The sequence below is a fragment of the Apteryx rowi genome, unplaced genomic scaffold, assembly GCF_003343035.1.
Source record: "Apteryx rowi isolate R43461 unplaced genomic scaffold, aptRow1 scaffold_556, whole genome shotgun sequence".
Lineage (NCBI taxonomy): Eukaryota > Metazoa > Chordata > Aves > Apterygiformes > Apterygidae > Apteryx > Apteryx rowi.
In genome coordinates this window covers 235,065-260,795 of record NW_020450823.1, presented here as the reverse complement: position 1 = coordinate 260,795, position 25,731 = coordinate 235,065, and the positions used below count along the sequence as shown (strand labels likewise).

At 38.5% G+C, this 25,731-nt stretch overlaps 1 protein-coding gene across 1 annotated transcript in view; it reads right to left on the bottom strand.

Moving 5' to 3' along the window:
- The window catches only part of VWF (von Willebrand factor), a 148,634-nt gene that overhangs the window by 70,998 nt on the left and 51,905 nt on the right, over positions 1-25,731 (bottom strand). The window contains exons 19-28 of the mRNA XM_026081615.1: positions 21,434-21,537; positions 15,199-15,337; positions 13,277-13,411; positions 9,977-10,123; positions 9,153-9,293; positions 7,452-7,571; positions 6,667-6,823; positions 5,935-6,093; positions 4,371-4,506; positions 340-1,679 (exon numbers count right to left, since the gene is read on the bottom strand). Of these exons, the coding sequence (XP_025937400.1) occupies positions 340-1,679; positions 4,371-4,506; positions 5,935-6,093; positions 6,667-6,823; positions 7,452-7,571; positions 9,153-9,293; positions 9,977-10,123; positions 13,277-13,411; positions 15,199-15,337; positions 21,434-21,537 (2,578 nt within the window). The remainder of the gene's footprint in view (positions 1-339; positions 1,680-4,370; positions 4,507-5,934; positions 6,094-6,666; positions 6,824-7,451; positions 7,572-9,152; positions 9,294-9,976; positions 10,124-13,276; positions 13,412-15,198; positions 15,338-21,433; positions 21,538-25,731) is intronic.

Sequence of the window (25,731 nt, the reverse complement as noted above, 5' to 3'; positions counted from 1 at the left end):
TAACTTGCTTGGGACAGGCAGATGAGAATATCTTTTTTTCTTCTGTCACTCCATCCTAACTGGAAGCTATTGTACATTAATGAGAGTTTCAAAGCAGATGCCACCTAATGCCAACAAATGCCTACAGAGCATTGGCTGTGGGTCTGTGCCCCGTACTGCTAACCTTGAGTCAGCATCCTTGGAATCCAATGAGGATAAGTGATCTTTCCTTTGGATTTGGACTACAAGCTATCAAATGAGATACAGGAACCCTTTTCATATTTCAGTGGTTTGAGGGAGGAATGGAGGAGACAGGAGAGAGGAAAGAGGAAATTACATAGAAAATATATCCAACTTTACCTGAAATTTCTGTCCAAAGTTTATGAGAGCAGCATGACTGCAGCACTAATTCAGGTGCTTCTGCAATAAGTGTGCTATAACTATGCAAGACTATTGGACTGTTAGGCTGACTGATCCTTCTGAGCTCTTGGATATCTGCATTGGGGGTTATGCCTATGGGGATGACATTTATGCCTTTGGGAGGTCGTTTGATAATGTCAGTGGAAGGGCTGGATGACACCAAATATACCAAGTGAGGCACGTCCTGCCTGCCCCCATTTGCTGGTGTAAACGTGTGTTTGGAAATATAATTGAGGGCATTCCCAGTGTTGGTAGCCTTCCCTCCTTGGTAGGGTATATTCCTCACCTTCTCAATAATATTTTCCTTGGACTGTATTTCCTTAAAGGAATACTCCAGAGTGACAGTGTCTGAATACTGCATGACTGTGACATGAATATCTTCTGTTCCTACATTCATTCCTGAGATTACTCGCTCAAGGAACTTCTTGGTGATATTAAAATTTTTCTCCCCTACATTTTCAGATCCTTCAAAAATAAAAGCAACATCCAGCCTTTTGGGGGTGTCTTTTTCTGAAAAGGGTGGTGGTAATGTGATCCCCCCACGGGAAAATGTGATATTGGACATTGGTGGTGGGGACGTTGCTTGTAACTGAGGATTTTCTTCAAGTCCAAGATCACACAGATAATCAATGAGAAGATCCCTGTTATCCATTAGCTCCAACACATTGTTCAACAGGAAGGCCCTGTTATCTGGTGACTGCTTTTCAATGAACTTGATTTGTTCCACATTAACATAAGGCCCAATGCCCACAGATATTACTGTGATTTTTTTATTCTTCAAAGCTGTGAGGATGCTGCGGAGTTTTCCTGGAGACTTGCTTGCTATAAATAGCACAGCAATTCTAGCAGCATTAGTCCTTTCAGCTTTTCCAAATACATGGAACACAATATATTTAAGGACTTCAGCTGTGGATGCTACTTCATCACCTGTGTACTTTATGTTTTGGACAATTTTTCTCATCTGGGACTGTGTTTTGATATCTTTAAGGCCAAGATAGATGGTGGGGCCAGCTCTATACACCAGAATTGACACTCGGATTTTCTTCTGGGAGATGTGGAGTTCCTTCATCATGCCAGTTATGAAAGTCTTCAGCTGTTCAAAGTCCTCCTCTGACAGTTTATTGGAGCCATCCATTAGAAAGGCCAAGTCCATCATCTTGCTGCACGAGTATTCACTGGGTGCCTGTTCTATGTCCTCCTCTGGAGCAGATGTTGTTGGTATTAAGATTTCTTCCACTGTTTTGCAGGCTACACAGGTTAAGTTCTTCCCTTCACACAGACTATAAGAATCACCAAATTTAAGTGTAAAAATCAATGCTCATAATAACACATCACTCACATCTAATAAAAGGATGTTGATACAGAACAGGTTAAACATCTCAGAAACAAAACAAACCCAAAACATAACAAACAACAGTGATTTTTTCCCCTTCCCCTTTTACCCTCCACAATACCTCTACAAGGTATTGTAGAGCCAAATCCTATTGCATCCACTCAGAGGAAGAACCGTTTATGCTTGTTTGTTTTGATGAAGAAAACATATGAAAAAGTATTGTGTGTTTGTCAGAGGAAGCTTTTTTTACAGCTACCTTTGGCATAATGTGCAAAATCTGTGCCTGGAAACTATCAAGAAACCAAACGACCTTGAGCAGTATAGTCACCTACAAGCCATTGGTGAACTTAACTGGCAGATTTGGTTTGCTTCACAAGGAAGAAAAACATTACACAAACTGGGGCTAGCTAACACAAAGTAAAATCCCAATGTCAGCAAGATGCTTTTAGCTCTGATATGAATTAGCAAACTGAGTGAGAAAGCTAGGTTTACCTCGACTTGCTAACTTTAGTGAAAAAAACAGCCTTTTTTCTACCTCTAAAAACATACTCTTGCTTTTCTTTTTCCTGACTTTTCTTGTTTTGAATACAGCTTTGGCACATGTTCTTCCACTGTTTTTTTTATGTCTTCTTTGTTATCTTCCTCTTACTTACCTCGTTGCTTCTCATTTTTATTCTCTTTTCTTTTCTCATATTAAATAATGAGATATATTAATTGATATAATATCTTATCGGGAGCTGTTTTTGCCTTCTTTTTCTTCCTATTTCTCTTCCTTCCCCATTTCTGCTCATCTTCATTAGTACATTTTTCTCTTCCCCTTACCATTTAGCTCCATTCTTTTTCTCAATCTCGGCCTTTTCTGCTATTCATTCTTCCCCTATCTCCATGAGATTTTTCACCTCTTTCACCCTTCACCTTTTAGAAACTTGCCTATAATCTATTCTCTGGATTTAGCAAGGCTTTAACGCTTCTGCACTGGTAATTCCTGGTTGTGTAAGGCTCCTGACTTCACTCATCTGCGCAAAGGACATCATTGCACTCATGCACAGGGTGCTGGAGACCCAGTCAACATATTTTCCTTGTCCTACTGGACAGTCCAAGAAACAGAATAGGTAAAGTCTATGAAACAGCAAGGACCAAAAAATGCTGGTTTTCACCACCAGCAGGCAAAGAGAAAACCCTGAATATAGACACTAAACAAGTCAATACTGGAAGAAGGTGCCATTTTCTGGGAAAAGTGTTCACTTTACACAAGGCATCCTAGTTTAAGTTCTCCCAAGGCTTTGTTCTTTTCAAGCTGCTTTTAGCATTTTCTTAATTGAAGAATTCACAGCTACTTTTGGCATTAATATATAGCAACATAAGATTTATTATTTTAATCCTAATGTGAATGAGATTCTTCTAGTTTCCAGTTTCCTTTGGATATTTCTATAAAATTCATTTTTGTGCAATGTTTCCTATTGCTTGTACAGATGGTGTAGGCATCTAAATTAGGTGACAGCTATGCAAAAGGATGTTTCCCTAGTGAGGTAAGTTTTCATAATGTTCTGAAATTGTTTATGAGCAGTGGCCAGTGTATCAACATTTAAGATAAATTATTATTAAGGATTACAAAAATTAGGGAACAGAGACTTATTTATGGACTTTTTTTTTGATTTTTTGATGGAATTCAAGGCTCATCATGTATATTGCCCCCCAAAATATATATTTAATTGATTGGCCTGGGCTTATAACACAGAATTAAGCTAGCCCCAGAAAGAGGCCAGGATTTCAAAGTTTATATCCATTCAGAGCTTCTGTGAAGTTCAGGGAGTTTGGATCCAAGGTGTTAGTCTGGGCAAATAGCTGCTGCAGTTCTACAACCCAGTTGCTATTAAATATGGTCAAATTACACAATTGAAAACACTTTCGTATTCACTGCATTGAGTGACTACTGAAAGTATCCATCAGAGGGCAGGACATCTGGAGAATGGAAAGCTTTCGGATACTACAGGTTTTTGTGCAATATGCCACTGGGCAGCATACAGAATGAAAATCAGTCTCTGCCACATTACAAATGAAGGCCCTAATCCAGCATGGCGCACAGCATTGTACACCCTTCCATTAATTTCATCATACTTGGCAAAGCATGCATACAGGATCAGGCCACAGGATATCAGGTGAAAAACTTGGGGAAATTATTTTTCCAGCGACACTATGCAGTCCTCCAGCTGCTAATAATCTCAGCAAGTTCTAGACTCACTGCACATTCAGATCTTGCGCTATAAGTAGGATTTTTAAGCACTAACACAGGAAAGATTCTCATGGCTTTACTGATGTTGAATTACACCTTACAGAAAAGAAGTGGAACATCTGAAGTTAGTGGGACCACCTACACATGGGAAAAGTCATTTTTCAAAGGAATTTATGGGTTTCAGTTGCTTAAATTCAACAGGCATCCAGTAATCCCAGCCTTCATTGAAAAACTTCAGTTTCAGATTACATGAAAACGGCTGTCGACACAAATGAGAGTTTCCAAGCCTCATCATCAGTGGTATATAAAGTAAAGTCCAAAAACTTATTTATGTTTATGTGCATTGTCTCCCTTCATCCTACTGAAAAGGCATGCTATTTGACTGCATAAACACCTCCACCATACCAAGACTGACAGTGCTGTGGATCGTCTCTGTTCAAAACTATTCTCCTTCCATGCGGGATCTTGACATCTCCAACCACACACACAGGACAGTCTTCTGGACTGACACAAGTCAGGGATAGTTCATCAAGTATTTCCCCTGTTTTAAAATAGCACAGTAGCATAAAAATGCCAGTTTTTGTGAATTGCAAAGCTGATCATTGCATTTACCCTGCTACAAAAAACATGACAAGGCTTCTGATTTGCATTCAAAGGCTCTGAATATTCTGCTTGTGCTATGCTCACTACAAGTTCGACATAAAGAGAAGTATTTCTTTCCTTCATGACCAGTTTTAGTGAGATGTTGGAAATACATAACCCAGTGTATAATCTCCAACAGCCAGTGCTATGCAAAAGGTGAACATATCTTTAGCGTAAAGCTTCCAGAGTGACAGGAGAAAATGGCATTTTCCTTTTTACACCTATGTTATTGATTTCTCCAGTATCCCCTAGCTCCTCCTCATTCTGATGATTTTGGAGGACATTTAAACACCTGTTACCTGAATATTGAAGGCTCAAGCACCATATTCAATAATTATATAAAGTTTTATCCAAGAAGGCTGTCCGCTTGCCTTTTTGTAAATGTGTAGGACAGAGCTAACAAGGCCCAGAACTGCTATTTTGGGGCTTAAAACACCTATTTTCTTCCTCTCCTTGTCTTCTCTCTTTGCACTTAGAAGCTATTTATTCTTCTGAATTTTCACTCTATTTTTGGATCTTGCTCACCTCTCACTCTTTCCCCTTCTGTCTTTCTTTTCTTCCCCCCCCCCACAAGAGCCAGCTGGTGGGGGAGTTTAAACTGTAAGCTGAGGCCCAGCAGCAGATGCCTGCTAGGCACTCCCGGGAGCATCAGAAGGCTGGTGACCGTAAGCAGGTTGGGACAACGAGTTTCCTTCACCACAGTAGCCACTCTAAGGGAGAGCATTTTACAAACGTCCAGCACAAATTCATGCCCTACTTGATCACATAGTCAACAACCACTGTTGTTAAACAACTCCTAACTCCCCTCCTATCTTCCTTTCTTGTCACCCCATTCCCATCCTCTCTTGTTCTTGCTAGCAGTATTTCATTATCCTCCTCTAAACACCACTGCATACCCTCCATGCGCCATGCATGTTTCACAGACTCTAATCCTGCTGTGGATCTCATGTCAACTTTCTGTCTCACAGCAGCTAAAGAAAGGTAAGGAAATTTCTGCCTGAGTGACAACAGGAGCATCAGAAAGCACAGGAAGGCACTCAGGAGAGATGTCTTAAACTACAAAGAACATGTTAAAACTAGGATCATCTGGCAGTCATAGCAGATGGGGTAAGAAATTGTGGTGAAAACACAATAAGCTTATTAAGGAACTAATTGTTATATCTAAATCTTTTGCAATCTCCAGCCTTACAAATCTGTGACTATTTCTGGACTGTAAAACATCTTTTCCTGCAATAGGAACCTTAGGGAAAAAGGGACTCTACAATAGCCACAAGTAACAGGAGCAGGGCAGTAAAAGGTAACCACTTAAAGCAAAAAGTTGACTTACCTGCAGGACAGTGTACATGGCATCCTTCCACACATTGCAGAGGGCACTCCAAAACCTGTGGGTGCTGGCATGTTATAGGACAAGCAGGTCCACAGCTATTATATCGCCATTCGCATTGATAATCTAATTCTTGATAATTCAGGTCCTCACAGCTTTGTGCTATGTCATGAAAGAATCAGAGACAAATAATCAAACCAGACTGAATTTACCATGCCTCTTAGAACTATGACACCAAGTTTTGTACCAGGTGGATCACACATGCATAGAGAAAGAAAGATTTCTTTCTTTAAACAAAAACATGTATATTTTTAACTGCATCAGAGGCAGGCCACTTACATTGTTTTCATCTAATGAAATACTTGCTGTATACCAGAGATACTTGTTTTTGATTAAAACAATTGCAAAAACCAAACTTTCAACTTCAATTCCCTCCCCCCCCAAAAAAAAGTACAGAAGCTTTTTCTTTCTCTAAATTTCTTTTTTCCACAGTCTATTATATTCCCTTACTGAGGGATAGCTTTTCCAGGTATGGCTTTGAACATAAATAGAAAAGCGAGAAGAAATGTCTGCTAGCCCAGTCACATTAAAGTGAACTCCATGGACATCAGTGGGAGCAGAACTGGATAAGAACAGTCTAGCTGAGCTAGGCTTGTTGATTAAGAGCCTGAATGTTTTCAGTTTACTTCCCAGCCGAGGTCATTCCCAGTTCTTCCTCATCCGTCTGGTACTTACAGCACAGGGCTTGTGATCTCCAGTGAACAACGACACCCTTTTGTGCACAGACATGGGCATAGGCTGCTATAGCATCACAGAAGCAAGCACAGTCCCCAATAGATTCACAAGCACAGGTGTCATACATGCAAATATCTATGTAGGGCTCGGGATTCACCTAAAAAAAAGAAATATGTGCTACAGTACCCTCACCAGTTCCCCTCATCTCCTTTCTCTAGACTTATTTAACCTGAAAGTGGTTTGCCTGCTCCATTGGCCAAGAATTGAGGTGCCATATGAATCAATGCAACTCTTTCTGCTGATGTTAGCAGGAACTCAAATAGGCCAAGTTCACAAAGTCCTTATGGACCATGTGGTTTACTGTCCCTTAACATTCCCCATATGCAGCAACCATACATTCTGGGCCCTGTTTGCATACCCTCTTGTGCAACTTTGAAGCTGCAATGTAGAACGCAGTTAGAATGGCACTATATTAGCTCAGCTGTGAGGTTTAAAAAAAGAAAAACCTCAACCCTTGTGCATGACTTCATGTACCAGTCTCTGGGGTTTAAGAATAAAATTTCCTTCAAGCACAAGTTATTCTGTAGCTTTCCACTAGGGAGTATTCTGCATCTTCCCATAAAGCATCAGCTACAGGACATAGTCAGAGATGAGACCATCAGTTAGTCAGTCTCCTCTGACATCTGTGTGCCGTTAACACAACCAACACTTTTCCCCACAGCTGTCATCAGTACCAGCACAGATCATGCAGAACAGAAGGATGTGAAACGCATGACAATACTTACAAGTTTTTTACATTCTTCAAAAAGATCTCCAGACAAAATGCTGCATGAAGCTTCTACCATCACCTGCTTCACTACATTGCCATTGCACAGTGGAGACACCAAGGCCTGTTCCTGGTGGGGCTTAATATGGTAAGAGACAAGCATACACTGCATTAGTCCTGAGGTCCTGTCTTCAGGACCTCAGGACTCTTGAGATTGATATAGTAGAACCACAAACACTAGACATTTTTCATGACAAATCTGAATGAAGTTTCAACTTGCTGTACTGCAGGAACAAATCCTGCAATGGCAGAACACAGAATAGAGCAGGTCACCTCCTACATTTTCTCCAGCTCTTCCCTGTATGCTGCAGTTTTAACATAGAGGTATTCTGATGACTGTAAGTCACACTGTACCAAACATCTATTCTGAAAAACAATCACTCACAGCTCTCCGGAGGGCCTGTGGGAGTCTTCAGCAGCCAATACTCAAGGCCACCACTGAACAGAAATGCTCAGTAGTCTCCCCCTCTCCAATTTAATTTATCTAACAACTAAGACCAAGGAGCACAAGTAATTGACAAAGTATTTATTACAGAGGTATTTTGCAGAGTCTATTCTGTGTCCTATTGCCTATCAAACTGAAACAAGGAACAGCTAGTCCTCAGTCTTACCCAGCAATCTCACCATTCATTATTGCTACTTCTCCTGTGCTCCAGTCAAGTAATGCCAAAAAACCTGACATTTAGCAGGATAATACTGTGGCTATGTCACACTTGCACTTAGTTATCAAACTGACCCAAAACATTTCATTTGATCAGAAATAAATGCTTCATTTTATTTTCTGTTAATTTAGATCTTCTAAGGGAATGTTTCTTTTATTTTTGTCTGAAAATTTAGGCAAACTTTCAAGCCAAAAGTTTCAGTTTCATCTGAATAAAACATTTTGTTTTGCAACTGTCAAAACAATGCACTTATTTTTTCAAGTTGTTTCGTCTCACTTTTTGCTTTCAAAATACTTTTGCCAGCAAAAAATCAGCTCTGTATTTGGACAAAAAGAAGTGTATTTGCATGTGTACATGGCTCTTACTTAGTACCCTGTGAAATCACTTAATATTAGGGACCAGGTCTTAGATAATACTTTCAGATAGCAGATAACTCTCTCGAAATCAGAGGCAGAGCTAGGAGCATGGCAATAAGGTCTTGCATTCACTGTTGATTCACCGCTATATCTTGCTTTTTCTGCTCAAGCCTCCCTGCTCTGAAAGTAATAACTGAATACACTTTAGAAAGAAACTAATCTGTATACTCAGTTGTTCATAAGTGGACAGACTAAGATTTGGGATACACAAGTTTGGATAGAGAAATACAAATTTTTTATCTGAACTCCTCCTGTCTGGAAATTACAACTGCTCTTTTAGATTAAACTCTAAAATTAGATTTCCAGTTATACCTGGATTTCTAGCATTTGGGCTGGCAAATTCTGTGAATAGACTCTACCACACAGTTTGGCTATTCTAATATTCATCTAAAGCCAGGCAGCACAGAGGCCTTAAATAAGTCACGTGATCTTTTATCAGATTTCAAGAAAGAATATGATCTGTCAAAAATTTGGCGTTAGAAGTTTGTTTCTACATTTTTTATCCTTTTCAAAACCCTTGGCCTACTTCTGAGTGATACCATAACCAGTATTAATCAGTTTTCACAGCTCATTCACAATCACCTTTTTGACATCAGCACAGTATGGATTAACTTTCCAAGAATTCCCAAAGTCAATTGGATCTACTTCAAGATGTTCATTGCTGCTGGTCAAATCATTGTTTTGGATTCCATCAAAATTTCCACACAGGCCACACACTTGATCCTTGCAGGGAAAAGAAACACAAAACACAAATTTTCCATCTGTAGACTGACTTGGAGTTTTCTTAAGAACTCTTTTTAGCCTAGTGCTTTAATGACACAAGGCTTAAAAGCTCAGTTATCCCTGCCCTTGCCAAGTACACTAAAATACATACAAAGAGACTCCAGCTCCTATTTCGCTTATGCTTAACTGTCTCAGAGAGGAAGTAGGACCAGTCTGTCTCCAAGGACTCCGCAAGAAGAAGAATCTGACCAGTATTGGCTCTATTTTGTGTGTATCCAAGGAGTCATAACTTTACCTGTGATCCTGTCTTCCTCCTGAAAATAACTGTTCCATCAGCATCGCTAGCAAATCAGGCTCCTTACATTGCTCTTCTTGTACACAGAAGAAATTATCTCAATCATTGGTCAAAGGTACACTCACTCTGAGGCACCTTATCATTCCTCTTCTCCATCGTAACTCTTTGTCAAAGACCCAGAATTCAGCCCTTACAGTTGAAGCACCAGGGAAAGAAGGCAGTCCAGTATGACATTATGAGAAAGCCCTTTCATTTTCAAGCAAGTTCCTAATGCTTCTTGGAAATCACTTTGTGCGTCTGCATAGGAAATGCTACCCCCACTCCTTCCTGGGGAGATCTGTAAGTGTATTCTTTAGTGAGAATAGAAAGTAAAGCAAAACACACTTACTTTGAAATTTCCTTTTAAGATAACTGAGATTCCCATGGCAAGATTCCAGGTTATGCTGATGCTTTTACCCAGTAAGATGATGTAATAATGGCCAGATTTCATGACTTCTAAATCATTGTCATCTTTAGGAGGTACCTTGATGTTTACCTGAACAAGAAAAACACGCTATGCTAGCAACATTGTCTCTAAGCCCTATTTCTTGTAGGGCACTTTCCCAATGGGATATGCGCTCATTAATGACTATTTTAAAATATGCCATCTGCCAGAAAACAGACAGCTCCTCGACACCATACAGATGCTCCAGAGCACTTGCAAGACTGTAAATATGGTATGTGTAAGGGCCTGAGTACTGGCTCATCTCTACTCCAGAAAAGTTGCTGTGGATAAATTATTGCCTTAAAAATAACACTTTTATATAGAGAATTGTGATAAAAGTACAGTATTTCAGTCTCATCGCATTTCCAGAATTCTGAATGAGGCAATGTCCATCCATTGTGCTCCTAAGATATAACATCCACTCACCACTAACACTGACGCATAAAGAAATGACTGCTGAACAGAAGGAGGGCTGATAAAGAGGACTGAGAGTACTCAGTTACTGACTAGTTAAATATTCAGTCAATGGTTAATTGAATAATTATCTTTTATTTTTCTTCTTATTATTAAGAGACTGCAGCAATTCTGTGCTCCTGAGGTAGTACTGGCAAAAAGTCTGGTTAGGTACACATCTAACTCGAACTGGGAGAACCACATACATCACATAGTAAATGCTGATCTCTGAAGGACCAGAGCTTGATTCTGCAGTCAGGAAATACTTTCTTCCTCAACCAGCTACACCAACAGGAAAACTCTTGAGAGATTCCTTTTAGTGTCTTTGCATTTTTCCATCACTTTCACTTCCCCTGTGTGCTTTCGACACAGTTTTCTACTCTCAGGCCTCTTTCTCTTCCCATTTGGCTGCAAATTCACAGCCTTCAGCTACTAAGAACTTGGGAGATTAATTTAAAATGTTTTTTTTCATACTGTAATTCTCTTTCAGTGAGAACCCTGATGGGATTATTAACCACATCTTGAGAAAAAGGTCTGGAATGGCTGTTATTTTAAACACCACTAATGCCACTAAGAGTCAGATGAAGCCTTTCAATCAGTACAAACAGTGATTAAAGCGAGGGAGAAAGAGGAGCCTGGAAATCATTCATGCACTTCCTAAATTGAGGAAACAATGCTTCCTTATCACACTACTCTTTGTCACTCAATTCAATAAAAGCTTGCCACCCTGATTCAATTCTCTTCATCTCTGGGGTATTATCAGAAGTGTTTTATCTCCAGAGAAGACAGCTTACATTCTTTAATAATCTCCTGAACAGGGCCTTCAATGTCTTCAGGGGAGAATATGTTAAAAGATGCATATTTTAGGAACTGGAAGCCTTTTCATCTTCCTCAATGCCAAATGTGTTACGTATATTGTTGTTTGAAACATAGTTGTTTATCTTCTAAATATCTAAAGTAGTCTCTGTCTTTCCAAACTCAGGCAAGAAACAGAACAGGGGAAGTTTAGCCTAAAACACAGAATTTTTATGTTTATGGAGGCTTTTTGCTCAAACCAAGAAGTCATAAACTTTTGACCTTGCAAAGTGGCAGAATTTAGTTGTTTCAGAAGAGCAAACCTGATTGTCACCCCCTTTCTTTAATATTAGCCATTACTGTCATTTTACGATTTTAATGGCAAAAAAAAAAAAAAAAAGATTCTCCTACTTCTAAGGAGTGCTGTGGAAAAAGAATGTAGAACATCATCACTGGGAGAGCATTTGCCAGCAGTCTTCATTTCAGATTGGTTTTCTTTAATCCTTTCCTTTGGTTGCTGTTATTTCTAAGAAAACCTTCCCTAGCTATTACACCAAGTATTATGCTCACTAAAAAGACAGCTAGAAATTCAGTCAGGGTCATGAGGACAGTCCTGTGGTACAGGCCTAACACTTGCAAGAGCATATTCTGTCAGGAATCAAATCCCTCTGTTGTTCTCAGTGGGAGTTGCCGGATGCCTAATCTCCTCCTCTTGTCTTTTTTGGCACTTATTTAGGTGTCTAAATGGAATCACAGCTCTTCAGAAAAATCTGGCTCCTAAAAAAGCCCTCAGACAAATCTTGTTTCTACTGACTGATCCCTGCACTACTGTTTAAATGGAATTACAGCTCTTCAGAAAAATCTGGCTCCTAAAAAAGCCCTCAGACAAATCTTGTTTCTACTGACTGATCCCTGCACTACTGTTCACCTTCCTTCAGGAAAGGGATTCTTTAGTAGTAGAAATACAGAATTGGTTGGGCAACCAAAACGTCCTATGCTCATTCCTTCAACAGCCAGAAGTTTGCATGCTGTCATGCATCATGATCATATGCTCTCAAGATGCACTGTAGAGTCATTATTAATAATGGTCATGTTTTACGTGTTCCTGTCAAGCATCAGTGGCATGCAGTAATTTGCAGGCTATACAAAACCTGGTTCAGCTTTGTCTGTTAACACAAAAAAAGGCAAATGTTGACTGGTTTCATGTTTCGCTGTGAACATTTTTGCAAATCTCTAGTCCAGATGCCAGTCCAGAGCATAGTACTTCTGAAAATTGAGAAACTGAAACTCTATAATCCACTGTAGACCTGTAATGCTTGAACACACAGATGGTCTTAATTGTTAAAATGCCCAAGGCAGAGCTGAACTCTGCCCTTTGGAAAGTTCTTTTCCTGTCAAGGAGTGAGATGGAAGGTGGAAGTGATTCTTGGTCCATTCTTGAGTGTTTGTTGATAGACAAGGGGAAAAAAAGAAGAATCCAGTCATATGGACTTTCCATCTGACACTTTTTAACAAGGGAAAGGATAGCTGACATTCGCTTTTGCAATATGAATTTGTTCAGCCATGACTTTTTCCAGTGTGCTTACTCTTTCAGATGGCTGAATTAGGTCTGAAGTTTTGCTAGTCAGGGGACAGTCACTTCTTAGGTCTCTCTTACACTTAACCTTGCTTGAAATAGACTTACACCTTCCATGTTGAGAAAGGACGTTCCTCATATGAGCTTGCACTGAACAGCATTCTTCACTGAGAAAAATTTATTGACATCAAGTAGAAATACCAAAATGGCATTATGCCTCTGGGAGCAAAATGGCTAATTATAATCCTGCTAATCTATTCATTCTATGATCTAATTTTCAAGAATCACAGAGCATGAGATAGTTCATCCTTCTTGTTACTAACCAGCCTGAAATCCTAACAGACTCCTTAAAAAAGGGAAAGAAAGAGAAGAGTACGCACATTTCCATTAAACAACTCTATCTCCCCACTTTCAAACAGAATGATAACCCTTTTGGTGCATTTTTCTCCAGTGAAGCCACATCCTTCATTTGAAATAAGAATCCGGAATGTCCCAGAATCATCCTTGCAGAAATCCTGTCAGACAAAAATAAACGAACAAGTCATTAACATGGACACTTGAAAAAAACACGTACAGATCTGTGGAGAAAACAGAAGCCTCAAAGAATACTCTGTGCACTGTGGGGCTGCTAAGACACTTGTTCTTATATTCGTTTACTTTGTGCTTAGCATTTACATTCATGTGGTCCAGCCCTTAAGGAATGAGGCGCACACTGTCAGTGTCACACACACGCATATTTTGCCAGTATTCTTCTGGGGGAGAATTAGCGCTGTTATGGTAGCTGTGATATTTCAAAGATGTATAATGGTCACAGTGTACATAGGAATACAGAAATATTTATTCATTTAATGGTAAAAACAAGACACTGCGTTTCAGATGATAAAATAAAAATATAGATGTAGATGGGTTAGAAAGTAACTTGTTGCACAATCTCAAGCAAAATCTTTGATGTCCTTGTTTTCCCACCTGTACATAATTATAGTAATGTCAACCTGTTTCTTGGGGAGAAATTATGGAGTTCTTGTAGGTTAACATCTCAACTTTTTTAAAGTCAAATACTTTTGAGATGCATGGAGAGCTAGCACTACATTTATATGATGATTCATGACGATCAGACCTTTTACCAATTTTAGGTATACACTTTCTAAGAAAAAGACCCCTGCCTCCAGTTCTGTGTGTGTGTGTAATTTGAGAAAAACACATTTCACTTTCTTTTTAAGTGTTTCTGTAGTACTGTATGCTATTACTGACCATAAGATCTTTATAGAAAGCTCTAACTTGTGCCAGAACTATCTGTCTTCTAAGGTAACCTAGTTGGCATCAGGGTGGGAGCATATTTCAAAGACCCAGTCAAAGACTGGTTGATCACACATTCCTGCCCAAGAAGAACTGCAAGGAGAAATGTGCTACATGAAAAGGGTTTGTGGGGAAAATATTTGAGAAGGAGTAGCCCACCCAAGAAGCATGGCACTCTGTAACTGCAGAAGACTGTTGTTATCAATTATCAGTAGATCCATCTAGTTTTAGACCAAATTTTCAGAGGAACATTTCTTCTTTTGCACACATATTTTTAAATCCACAATGACTTGCATCTGTAGCTGACGTCTTAATCTCATTTAGCTCCCTAAATTTCTGGCTGTTCCCACCAATCACAGGCTGACATTAGTGTACTATGTCTTTATTTCCCCCTACTCTTTTCTGTAAAGAAAACAGATATTGTCAATGCACTCCAAGCAGGCTGGTGCATGAAGCAGGACAGTGATTCTGCAAAAGTGAACAAACGGAGTCTGTGCTCCATAAGCCTTTAGAAAAGGTTCACTGAACGCTTCTTGTCTCACCCAAATTGAAGGAAAGAGCTGGTAGTATAGACCTCCTAGGTCTTTACCATTTATTTTGTGAGCCATCACTAGATGGATAAATGATCAAAGAGGCTAATGCAGAGCCAAGAAAGGTTGACTTAGGGTACCTAAAATTCCTTGTTAGATATGAGATTCAGACAGCTTCTCTCTACACCATGCTCCACTCACATTTATGGCTGTCAACTAGACACAACACAAGCTAACTCACCTCTCTAGAACATGATGCAATCTTTACATTTCTCTAGGTATCTTTTAATTCATTACTAAGCTTTGCTCTCCTCTGCCATATGTATGGTTTAGTGATTAAGAACATTTTACTGTGACTCATCTAAATGATGGACATCTCTCCTGGTTTAACACACCTTATATATTATCAAACAGCTTAGACATTTGACATACTTTTTCAAAATAACTTGGTATTGTGCAACAGTTTTCATTCGTACCTGAACTAATACATATTGACAGTCTCCTGGAAACTTATATTTCAATCCATCAAATGTCAAATAATGAGCTGTACCAATAACAGAGCAGGTGGCATCACATGTATTTTTGGTGCATTCCCACTTTCGACCATGGCACACACTGTAACAGAGAAAACAAATTAGTGACAATTATCATTATTTCTAATGTATCTAATACCAAGAGAAGGCAAGGTGCTTCAAACAAGGAGAAATAACAAAAGTTTCTGTCTCCATGTGCTCATGATCTGAAGGCTCTCCAGAAGACACAGAATGAGTAGTGATAAGCTACTATCTTGTATCCTACAGTATCAACTTCTCAGAGCTTTTGCTCATACTTGGTAGATGCTGGTAACATGTTCAGCAGTACCCAAGGATTTGGGGGTCCTCAGCTTAAGGTATTTTAAAGGGCTCAGTACTTTAGCATATCCTGTGTTCAGCACTTTATGAAAATGGAACCATTTTCAAGTTCTTCAGTCAAGCACTCAAAAATAAAGGCACCTAACACAGTAAATAACTAGGCAAAACCTGACTTTCTAATCTTCATAGATTTGTACAGCTTAAGGACAGAAGAGGCCTTTTGATCTTCTGGTCTACTTGCCTAGGAGACATGGGTCACCTCTCTTCTGAGTCCAAGAGTTTGAGACTGACTAAAGTATATCTTCAATCAAGATATCAGAGCTAATGCAAAGGAGACTTCGGTATTCTGGATTATATAGAAGACCAGAGACCAAGTTTTCTGAGGAAACAGTGGCAGCAATTAAACTGTGTGGTAAAAATGGTCACAGATTTATTTAATGATGCAAATTCCTAGCTGAAAGAAGGTTTGATTTTAAGTGCAAAAGGCTGATATTTCAGTTTGGTTTTCTTTACTATCACCCTTCTTTAAAATTGATATTAGGTGAGGTGTCTATGATCCATACACAATAAGAAATACACACTACAAGCCTGTATGAACAGAATGACTTTCTCTGCCTTTATCTGATATCTTTAATGAAAGCAATGATATCAAAAATTAACTCATTTCTAGAACACCAGCTCTCCTGCAGGAAATGGAAATTTCGATAGCAGACACATAAAACTGTATGGTATTAATTAAAAGTAAGAATAAATAAGAAGAGCAATAACAACATCCAGGCACTGTTATGATAGAACAAGATTTTATTCTGTATTGCGTATTTCAAATGCAGAGTAACTATGTCTCTAATGTTTTTCTTGATTTGCTTAAGAGCAAGCCTGGCATTAAAAACTAAATATATACCCCAACAACAGTTTGCCTAGTACACCCTCTTAGTACATAAAAAATAAATAAATAAATAAAAGATTAAAAAAAAAAAAAAGAAAAAACATTTTAAGTACTCCAAACGGGAAACAAAAAAGGAGACATCTTGATGTAAATTCTTCTTGGTGATTGTTTTGGGGTTTGTTTACTGTTTTTTGATTGGGTGATGGGTTATTTTATTTTATTTTATTTTTTGGTTTGTGGCAATTTGCTATTTGACAGCGCATGTATTTCCAGATACACATTCACAGGTCAACTAATGGAAGAAAAATCGTGGTCCAACAGTCAAATCATCTAATTCCCTAGGTGAAATTTGATTTGACCCTTGTTCTTCCCTTTTCCCTAGGCCTAGATCAGGAAGTAACATACAGGAGATGAAATAGGAGTGGTGTTCCCCCGCACATCTTAAACTCAGCCGTTGGTCGGTGAGGAATCTCTGCAGTTTTTCACTATGTTATCCATCATCAGACATGTCCCCAGAACATCTTTTCCATGTTTAGGCTTGAGAATGTGTTCTTAGAAGGCTCCACACCTGGGCTGCTAGACTCCTTCCCCGACAGATTTCCATAACTACATTATACTACCATGGACCAGGTGATAACCTCACTCATTAACATAAATTAACATATATTAGCATTGGATGCATAAATCCAAATGGTGCATTAAGAGGGTAGAAGTATGCTTCCCTTTCTCTTACAGGCTGCACACAGGAATAAACATGCTTTTGAACTTCCCTATTACAAAAAAAAAAAAGGCCTGGAGAGAGCCTGCTGGAATATTTCATAACACTATTAGTATTTTATTGTGGATATCCTGCTCTGCTCAGAATATGCTTTTACAAAACAGTTTTATTACCCTCTAAGGACCATTACAAGTTAAATATGAAGCATAATATCACTGACCCTGTTTTTATTTGCAGTACTGTCCCTTTTTCCTCATAGGAAGCCAAAATAGTAGTAGATTTAATATCTAACTGATGCCAGAGGATCTGTTTACTCTGTTTACCCTAGCGACCAACTTTGGGACCAAGTAACCAGGACTGTAATTCAGTCTGCCCAATGGCTTTCGTTCAGGTTACATACTTAAGTATACCACCCTTTTTCAAAGAAGTCTCTCCGTTCTTAAATGAGTTTCATTCTTAATGGTAGTTTACCTGACCTAGCAGTTGGAGACCTTACTTCATAGTCTGACAAAAATACATATATGGATAGATACATTTCTTTTCTTCTACATAGGTACCTTTGTACATCCACCCTCCAAGGAATGCCCTAAGCTATGAGATATTGCCCTGGCAGCTCTACTGTAGTAGTCAGGCTAGAGCATCCATCCTACAGGGGAATACATATTTGGCCACACAAGAATACAGTTCCAGGCTAAGTCTCTCAGCTTTCATGACAGGAGCAGTGGCACAAGCCTTCCTGACATGCAAAGCAAAGTAAGATGCTACCTTGGTTTTTCAGGGTAGAGAATTCCAAGGAGAAATCAGACTCAGAATTGGCTTTAGGGCTTTGATATCATCATATCCCCACTGCTGTAGTAGCTCAACTGCACTGTTAGTATCATACAAAAACAGCGTTGTTGAAAGGGACAGCCTGGGTTTTTTTTGCTTTTACTCCTTCTTTTGCACTTATTTTGCCTTTATACACATGGTGACCTGCTTCCTACTGGATATTCAAAATGCAAAGAAAGCTAATTCTCTTCTTTTGGTGTAACCCCATTGATTTCAGTGTAATTATACCACTGTAAGAGATAGAAGAAGAAATATTATGGCTCTTAGCCTTCATCACAACACCAAAATAGCCATATTCAATGTCAAACATTATTAAATTTTAAGAGCTTCCATGAACACTTGCATCTTTTTGTTGCTGCAGTATATAATAACCTAAATAATATATGGTACAGTTACAAGTAAGTGTCAAGGAGGTAAATACCATTATCTTCATGTTAAATTAAAGGAAATTGAGGAACAAAGAGACTTCAGATCAGTCACCTAGGCCTCTTGTTCTTTGAAACAGATTACCAGGAGACCTACAATCCTTGCTGCAGAAGCTGATGATGTTAAAGGGAATCTTTCCTTTGGCATCCACAGGCTTTTAATCAGTGAAATAAATTGATATGTTAATTAGCAAGAGACTGAGCAAACAAAATTTTAAAAAAGGACAAGGAAGCAGAAATTCTCCTCATTCTTTTGTCTGTTGTTTATTTGTTTGTGTTAGAATAGCTTCTGATACAATATCTAATAACCCAATAAATTGGTAATAATCTAATAAGCAATAGCTTGCTTGAGGTCAGCACAGCATTCAGCTAAATGCTATAAGAGTGCAGATGGATAACATCACTGCTCCAAGGATTTTCTAATCAAGACATACCTCCTCTATAAGGGCAGGGAAAGGAGAATTCTACCCCTACTCTACAGATGTGAAAATGGAGAGACAAAGAACCTGAAGTATTTTCCCAAGATCACATTGCTAACCAATAGCAAAAGTGGGTACTGAACTGAGTTCTCTACTGTCCCAATGTAACACCTTAACCCAGAAGTAATCATCATTTAGTTTTGATAACACTTCATAGCATAATAAGTATCGTGCAACACATTTTGTTCAAAGAATGACATTTCAGTAACATGAAACCTAGTGCAGCATTTGCTATTAAAACTCTGTTAATAACAAGACCAAGATTTGGTGTATGTGTGCATGGACAGATTATAAAGTATGTGGTTTAGCAAATTTCTGCTGTGTACTGCTTCATAAATGTTATTCCAAAATTTTCACTGAACTCTACAATGAATTCCCAATACATAGCATAACAAAAGTTTTGCCACTAGCTTAGAGTTGGAGATATTCCACTATTCATGAATTAGGGTCTCCCATATGTCAAGTTGAATGTAAATGCCAAATCTGACACCTCTGGCTCATATATTGTGTTTGCAGGTGTTCACATCTGGCTAAGAACAAGTGAGAATGAGAACTCCTTCAACAGCAGTACAAAAAGCAAAAACAACAAAAAAGGAAGATCTGACCTCCAAAATGCAGTCTCTCAATTCTTATTACTTTGCAAAGCAATAGTAACTTCCTATATCACTTTCTAAATAACATTTGACTTGATATTTGCTGAGAACTATCATGAAGCTTTTTAAAACCACATAGTTCAAACAGCTCTATTGGAAAGGACCCTCATTTTGAAAGGACCCTGCTTTCCAATTTTACCTTCACATTCAAGAAAAATACCTAAAATAAGATGAAAAGCTTCTTACTAAAGAGAAAAAACACAATTCCTATGATTTCCTAGACATTGATATTGAAGAAAATTCTATGCATAAGAGGAAACGTCACTTACAATGGCATTGCCAAAAACAAAAGGGCAGTTACTAGAATGAAACAATGTGGCTATAACTATTTTAAGATTTAAAATTTTTAGAATGACTGACATTAGAAAGACTGTGTATGGTAATTGTGAAGAACATCTTCTTACATATCTTTCAAATTTCACAACAGCGTATTGGTATCACCTCAATAAAGTTATCAGTGTGTCTGCTTTTTAGCTGAGTCAATTCTACCCAGATGCAATGTAAACAGGTTGTAGTATATGCATCTATATAAAACCTCAACTTCTCCTCCATCTTCTTCCCTTGAAAACTATCTTTCCCAGGTCTAATTGTAATGCATGATTCACAATGAAATAAGTAGCTGCAGAGTAAAAAAGAAAATAAACAAAATACTGGAAGGTCAGTATTTCCATATAAGACCATAAAACCTGATATTCAAATCTAGCTTACACTAGTTAGGAGCAGTCCCAGTAATTTAAAAATATGGCATTTAAAAATCACTGTTGCTCAAAGATCTATGCATAAAACACAAAATTGCTTTTTTATTGTGTCAATTCTCTGATCTGACTCCATTCAGACATACAGAACACCATACAATCACTGTTCCTAGAGGTGCTAGAGTTGCGAAGGGAAATAGCTTGCATAAAGCTTATGAGAGAACCTGAAGTCTAAGTCCAAACAGAAGATAAGTTTCTGCATTGCTGGATGACTGGATGACTTATGTCTTAGTCATTTAATCCAGGACCCTGCAGGTGGTGGCACCCTTCCCGATACAAGCAAAAGCAGAGAGCAAAGCACCTCTCCAAAACAGCGAATGTGATGTGAAAGCAAGATCCAAGAATTGCCCAGAAGCCAAATCTCCTAACCTTACCCAAGGCTGTGGTGAGGTTTTCCCTCCATGCAAATGCCACAGCCAAGAACTTTTTCTTCTGAATCTACAAACTCTCTATCAAGAGCCAAGTAGGAGAGAAAGAGATATGGGTAAAAGACAGGGAACATTTACTCTGTTTTTCTAGGTGGACATCACCAACTCCCCCCTTTTCTTTGAAGAGATGTATGGGCAGAGCATACATTTAAGATGTAGGAGTTCAGGTTCAGGTTCAACTCCCTTTTCTGCCTAAGGCGACTGAAACTCCTCTTTGACATTTTCCTGGAGAATTTCTGTCATATTATAGCTGGCAGATCACAGTCCTTCTGCCAATGCAAGCTTCTGGCTGAAAAGAACTAATTTAAAGGGGCCCAAAAGGCAAACAAGGGGAAGCATGACACCAGCACTTGATGTCCAGAATGCAGGCTCTCTTCCTCCCACCCCAGAACAGCTCCTGAACTATTTCGGGTTGCAAGATCACAGAGCAACTCCACTAGCTAGTGGTTACAGAGGTCGTTCACAGACACACAGACTACCTATTTGTAAGGTACCAAGTGCATCTTGACAAATATTGCACTGGTCTTTATGTCACATGTGAAAGGAAGATGGTGCTCTGTGTAATTTGCATGTTATGACATTAAATCCCTGACTTTATATATAGGGAGATCTATTAAGCAAGCAATTACTATTATTTTTTAGAATTGTGCTAACTGCCTAGAGAAAAAAAACAGTGTAAGTGGCTCACCAGGTGTTACAGTCATTAGTCACTGTCTCTCCCTTGGCATATTCTCTTCCATTGTGAAAACATGGGCATCTCTCAGGAGAAACACACTTGTTTTCATGTCGCACCTAAACGAAAGACACATTTCATCAGCACACTGGCCTGTTGGTATGTACCAGTGCACAGGAGAATACACACAAGAAAATATGGATAAAGGAACGGATAAAAGATAATCTCAGGTAAGAAAGGTGCAGCATCATTAATATATTTTGCCATTAATATAAATGGAACTATGGGTACACAGCCTTATTTCAGGGACTGAATACCTGCTTAAGCTGCTGGGAGAAACCTATGAGAAAGTTTAGATTATAAAAGAACTTCATGATGAGAAAGTTCAGTTTGACCAAAACCAGGATGTGGTGAAGAGAAAATAGGTTAACCTGAATACAGAGAGCAGGTGAATAGCACATGTTTCTCACCTACAGCAAACTGAAGCATGGCCAAGCAGAAGAGCAGCCAGAAGCAGAGATCAGCTAGATTAACAACTGAAAGACAAATACTGAAGAGAGATGAGAAGCAGCAGAGCCAAAAGAAACCAAGTGGAAACGAAAACTGTTGTTACAGACCTTGTCACCCAAAAAAAGCCCAATGTCCTGTCAACCTGCCTCTGAAAATTGTAGTAATCACTAGTGTTCTTTCAAATGCCTACTTATTACCTAGAAGGCAGGATAAAGATAAATTCACTTGAGACATTATTACACCCTCTAATAGATTTTGTCACTGGGAAATAGGTCATTAGGCTCTAGCTACAATTTACCTTTTTCAGTTTTACCCTATTAATCTTAGTTTCTTTTTGTACAACAATAAGCCATTTCTCCCACTTAAAAAATGTTTTTAGACTACTCAGTCTTTTCCATTCCTTTTATCCAATTTTTCTGATTTTGAAGATGCCCAGTATTAGAGAGTCTAACAAAAACAAGTTTGGCTCTGCTGTTTTTCACTTGGATGTAGCTCTGCAAAGCCAGGAGTACGTTTGGCTCTTGATTCATGATATACTGAAATAGAAACACCCCCGATCCTCTCTTTCAAAAATCACAAAATATCACCTTCCCGCTTTAAGCTCTTTCAGTAAAATCATTAAAATTGTTTATTTTTTACCATCGGGCCAATAAGACCAATGCTTCATGCCATGCCAGGTTAACAAAGCAGAATAGCTCTGTCTTTTCCTAGAGGGACCTATAACTGCCACAGGGAATGACTAATAAGAAAATTTCACAGACCAGAGACCCTTCATCCATACGCAGCTCCACATACTCTGTGACTTATGGACAGCTATATTACGCTAAATAAACTCATGCTGATAGAAGCAAGATGGAAAAAAAGAAATACTTTTCTAGGTAGCTGAACTGGGGTTCTGCCTCAGACTTAGTCTCCACAAAGGACAGGGAGAAAACAGTCCAGAGGAGACCATCTGTGGGCCCTTTCAAAGGAAGCTTAATTTTTTGCTTCCTTCCTGGTGGTGTGCAGGAAAAAGCAATATATGACTTCACACTCATGGCTACATTTCTGAATTTCTCCACAGTGTGCAGCAATGCTGTTCACAACAGACTTGAGGGTTAGCTTCTGGATACAAAACTTGGGATTAAGCTTGTCGCTAGCAAAAGGACTATTAGCACCTCTTCTGCTTGCTCCCTTGCACATCCACACAAAGCTAGTTATAGCCTATCCCCAGCTCTACAAGCTGCACAAACTGGTATTTTTTCCATCACACATGTAGCCACCACTGAAGTTATAATGCAACAACTGTTAATTAATTGACAAAGAGAAAAGATTATCTTGCCTGAACACTGCAGAATGGGTAGGTGAGATTTAGAAACCTGGACATGAATATCCAAACTGGAATTTGACCAGAACACTGATCATTTTTGCTGCAAAACTAAAACAGTGATAGTTTTTGTTAGTAATAACACAAAATCTGCCAGTCAGATTGACACCACACTAAAAGCTGATGTATCTGGAAGCCCCATGCCATGCCTGGTTACAAGTCTGCTGAGAGAGGTACCGTGTACTACTACAATGCCAATGGCTTTATTCAGAAACAGATGGATTTTCTATGGAAGTTTCACATTTCATTAACAAATAGCACTTAATACAGGAGATCTAAACAGTCCTGAGTACCGCATGTAATGTTGTGATTGCATAGAGAGGCAACCACAAGAAAAGACACAGCATGGTAAGAAGAATAGCTGCTGTTCTCATCATCTCACACCCTTATGAAAATGCTCCTAAGAGGCCATTTGTGGGATTATAAATGATTGACTAGCTGATGAAGCTACCAGCTGTTTGGGGATCTGAGAGAAATGTCCACCATTTCCTTGTTCTGTCTATCATGTCCTATTAATTTTTAAGCCTTGACAGTCTTGTAAAAGTAAGCTCAATATTATAGATGTCAAACTTTAAGATTCTTCTGACTTAAACTCTGCCTTGTTGAGGCTGAATCTGAATTTCTCTTGGTAAACATAATTTTGATGAGTATCTCACTGTCAACAGAGGCTCAGATTCTCATTCTATTCCTCCTGATAAGCCTGAGGGCTTCAACAGAAAGTCAAAGTTATTAAAGAGTAAGGGATTAAGAAGTAAAGGAAATGGGTAAGAGTAGAACCCAATAGCACATATATTTTACTAAAACAGCATTGCATAGTTTCTGTGCAGACAAAGGCAAGTCAAAAACATGTTAGGATAGACCAATCAAAACGTGGCATTTTAGACATGACTTTTCTTTCTTATGTTAGCAGTAAAATCATGCCTGGAACCACATTAGCTCTAGCTTACTGTGTGAAGTTTTATCCTAGGGCAGACCCATGCACCAGGAAGCTGGTACCCACCTCCTCTTGAAGACTCTGTCATGTTGTTAAATCAGGACAAGCCTAAACTAAAGAGTATACAATAGAGCTAGCAGGAAAACCAAAATAGCGTTCTATTAAGTTCTTGGCAGAAAAGGTTTGGAAGAAAAAGCCCTTCCAAATTTTTCCGATTAAGATGTTTAGGTTTTTCATTTTTCTTTTACCTAACATTTCAAAACTAGAAATAGTTTAATTTGAGCAGCCAGAATACAATAGAATGTTTCATTTCAATTTTAAATCATAATTTTGTTTCATTTTTTGGAAACTGAAAAATCTTCATTTTCCAGTTTTGGAGTGTCTGGATTTGGGGCTGTTTGTTCTGCTCCTCTTTTTCCCCAGAAAGGTGGTTAACACTCCATTTGTATATTTATTAATATTTTCCAATGGGAAAAACCTGGACCACACCAAAATAATCTGAGAAAGCATATATTTCCTCACACTTCTGCACATATGTTATGATTTATCTTTTCTGCATTGCAAAAGAATGACAAGTATGGAGAATTTCATACCCTTCAGATGATCAAAGTCAGAAAGAGAAGAATTACTTTTCAGGACACATTGAATATTTTTATTTTCAAATCAAACCAACATAAAATATTAAGTCAAGATGAACTGAAAAATACTTATTTTTCAGTTGAAACAAAATAGTTTTCTTCTGCATTTTCTGATTGGGGAAATAAAAAAAAGTTAATTGGCAGTTTCTTACCCCTACAAATTTTCCAATTCAACAAAACCACATTTCCTGGTGTAGCTACCTGAGACTACAGATTTAGCCAGCTCCAGGATGCTGTTCATGAACAACCCTTAATTATATTCTTTTTTTTTTTTTTGATACGTTATTCAAAATCAGCAGCCAATCTGTGTGTACAGATTTTAGGCTACGGATTGTCCTGTTTAGGATGGATAACTCAAACTCATCTGTAAATATATCTTTATATATGCAGGGACAACACTGCATTTAATTATATGTTAACTGCTACATATACTTGCTAACTGTACTGGAGAGCTGTTTATATAAAGTATACATCTTTGACTGTGTTTCCTGATTGTAAAACAATTTTGTAGAAGCAAGGAGATTCATGCTTTCACTAATGAACTATCCATGAGCATTCATAATTTGTATATGCTCCTGTACAGCCAGAGAGAAAAAGATCTTCAGTAAAATGGCAAGGCTATTTCCAGGGTGATGATACGCACAAATATTTATTTACCTAAATGTTCACTAAGCTGTTACTTCCCACAGACATTCCTACAAACAGTAGTTCACCTCTGTGGATGCTTGTAAATTAAACAGGATTACAGAATACCAACAAGGGAGACTGATAAATCTGACTGGTACAAGTAATAGTAATACCATTTTCTGGTCCCTTTATTGCTCAGTTCTGTTGGTACAAGTCTGGAAAACATGGAATTCATGAC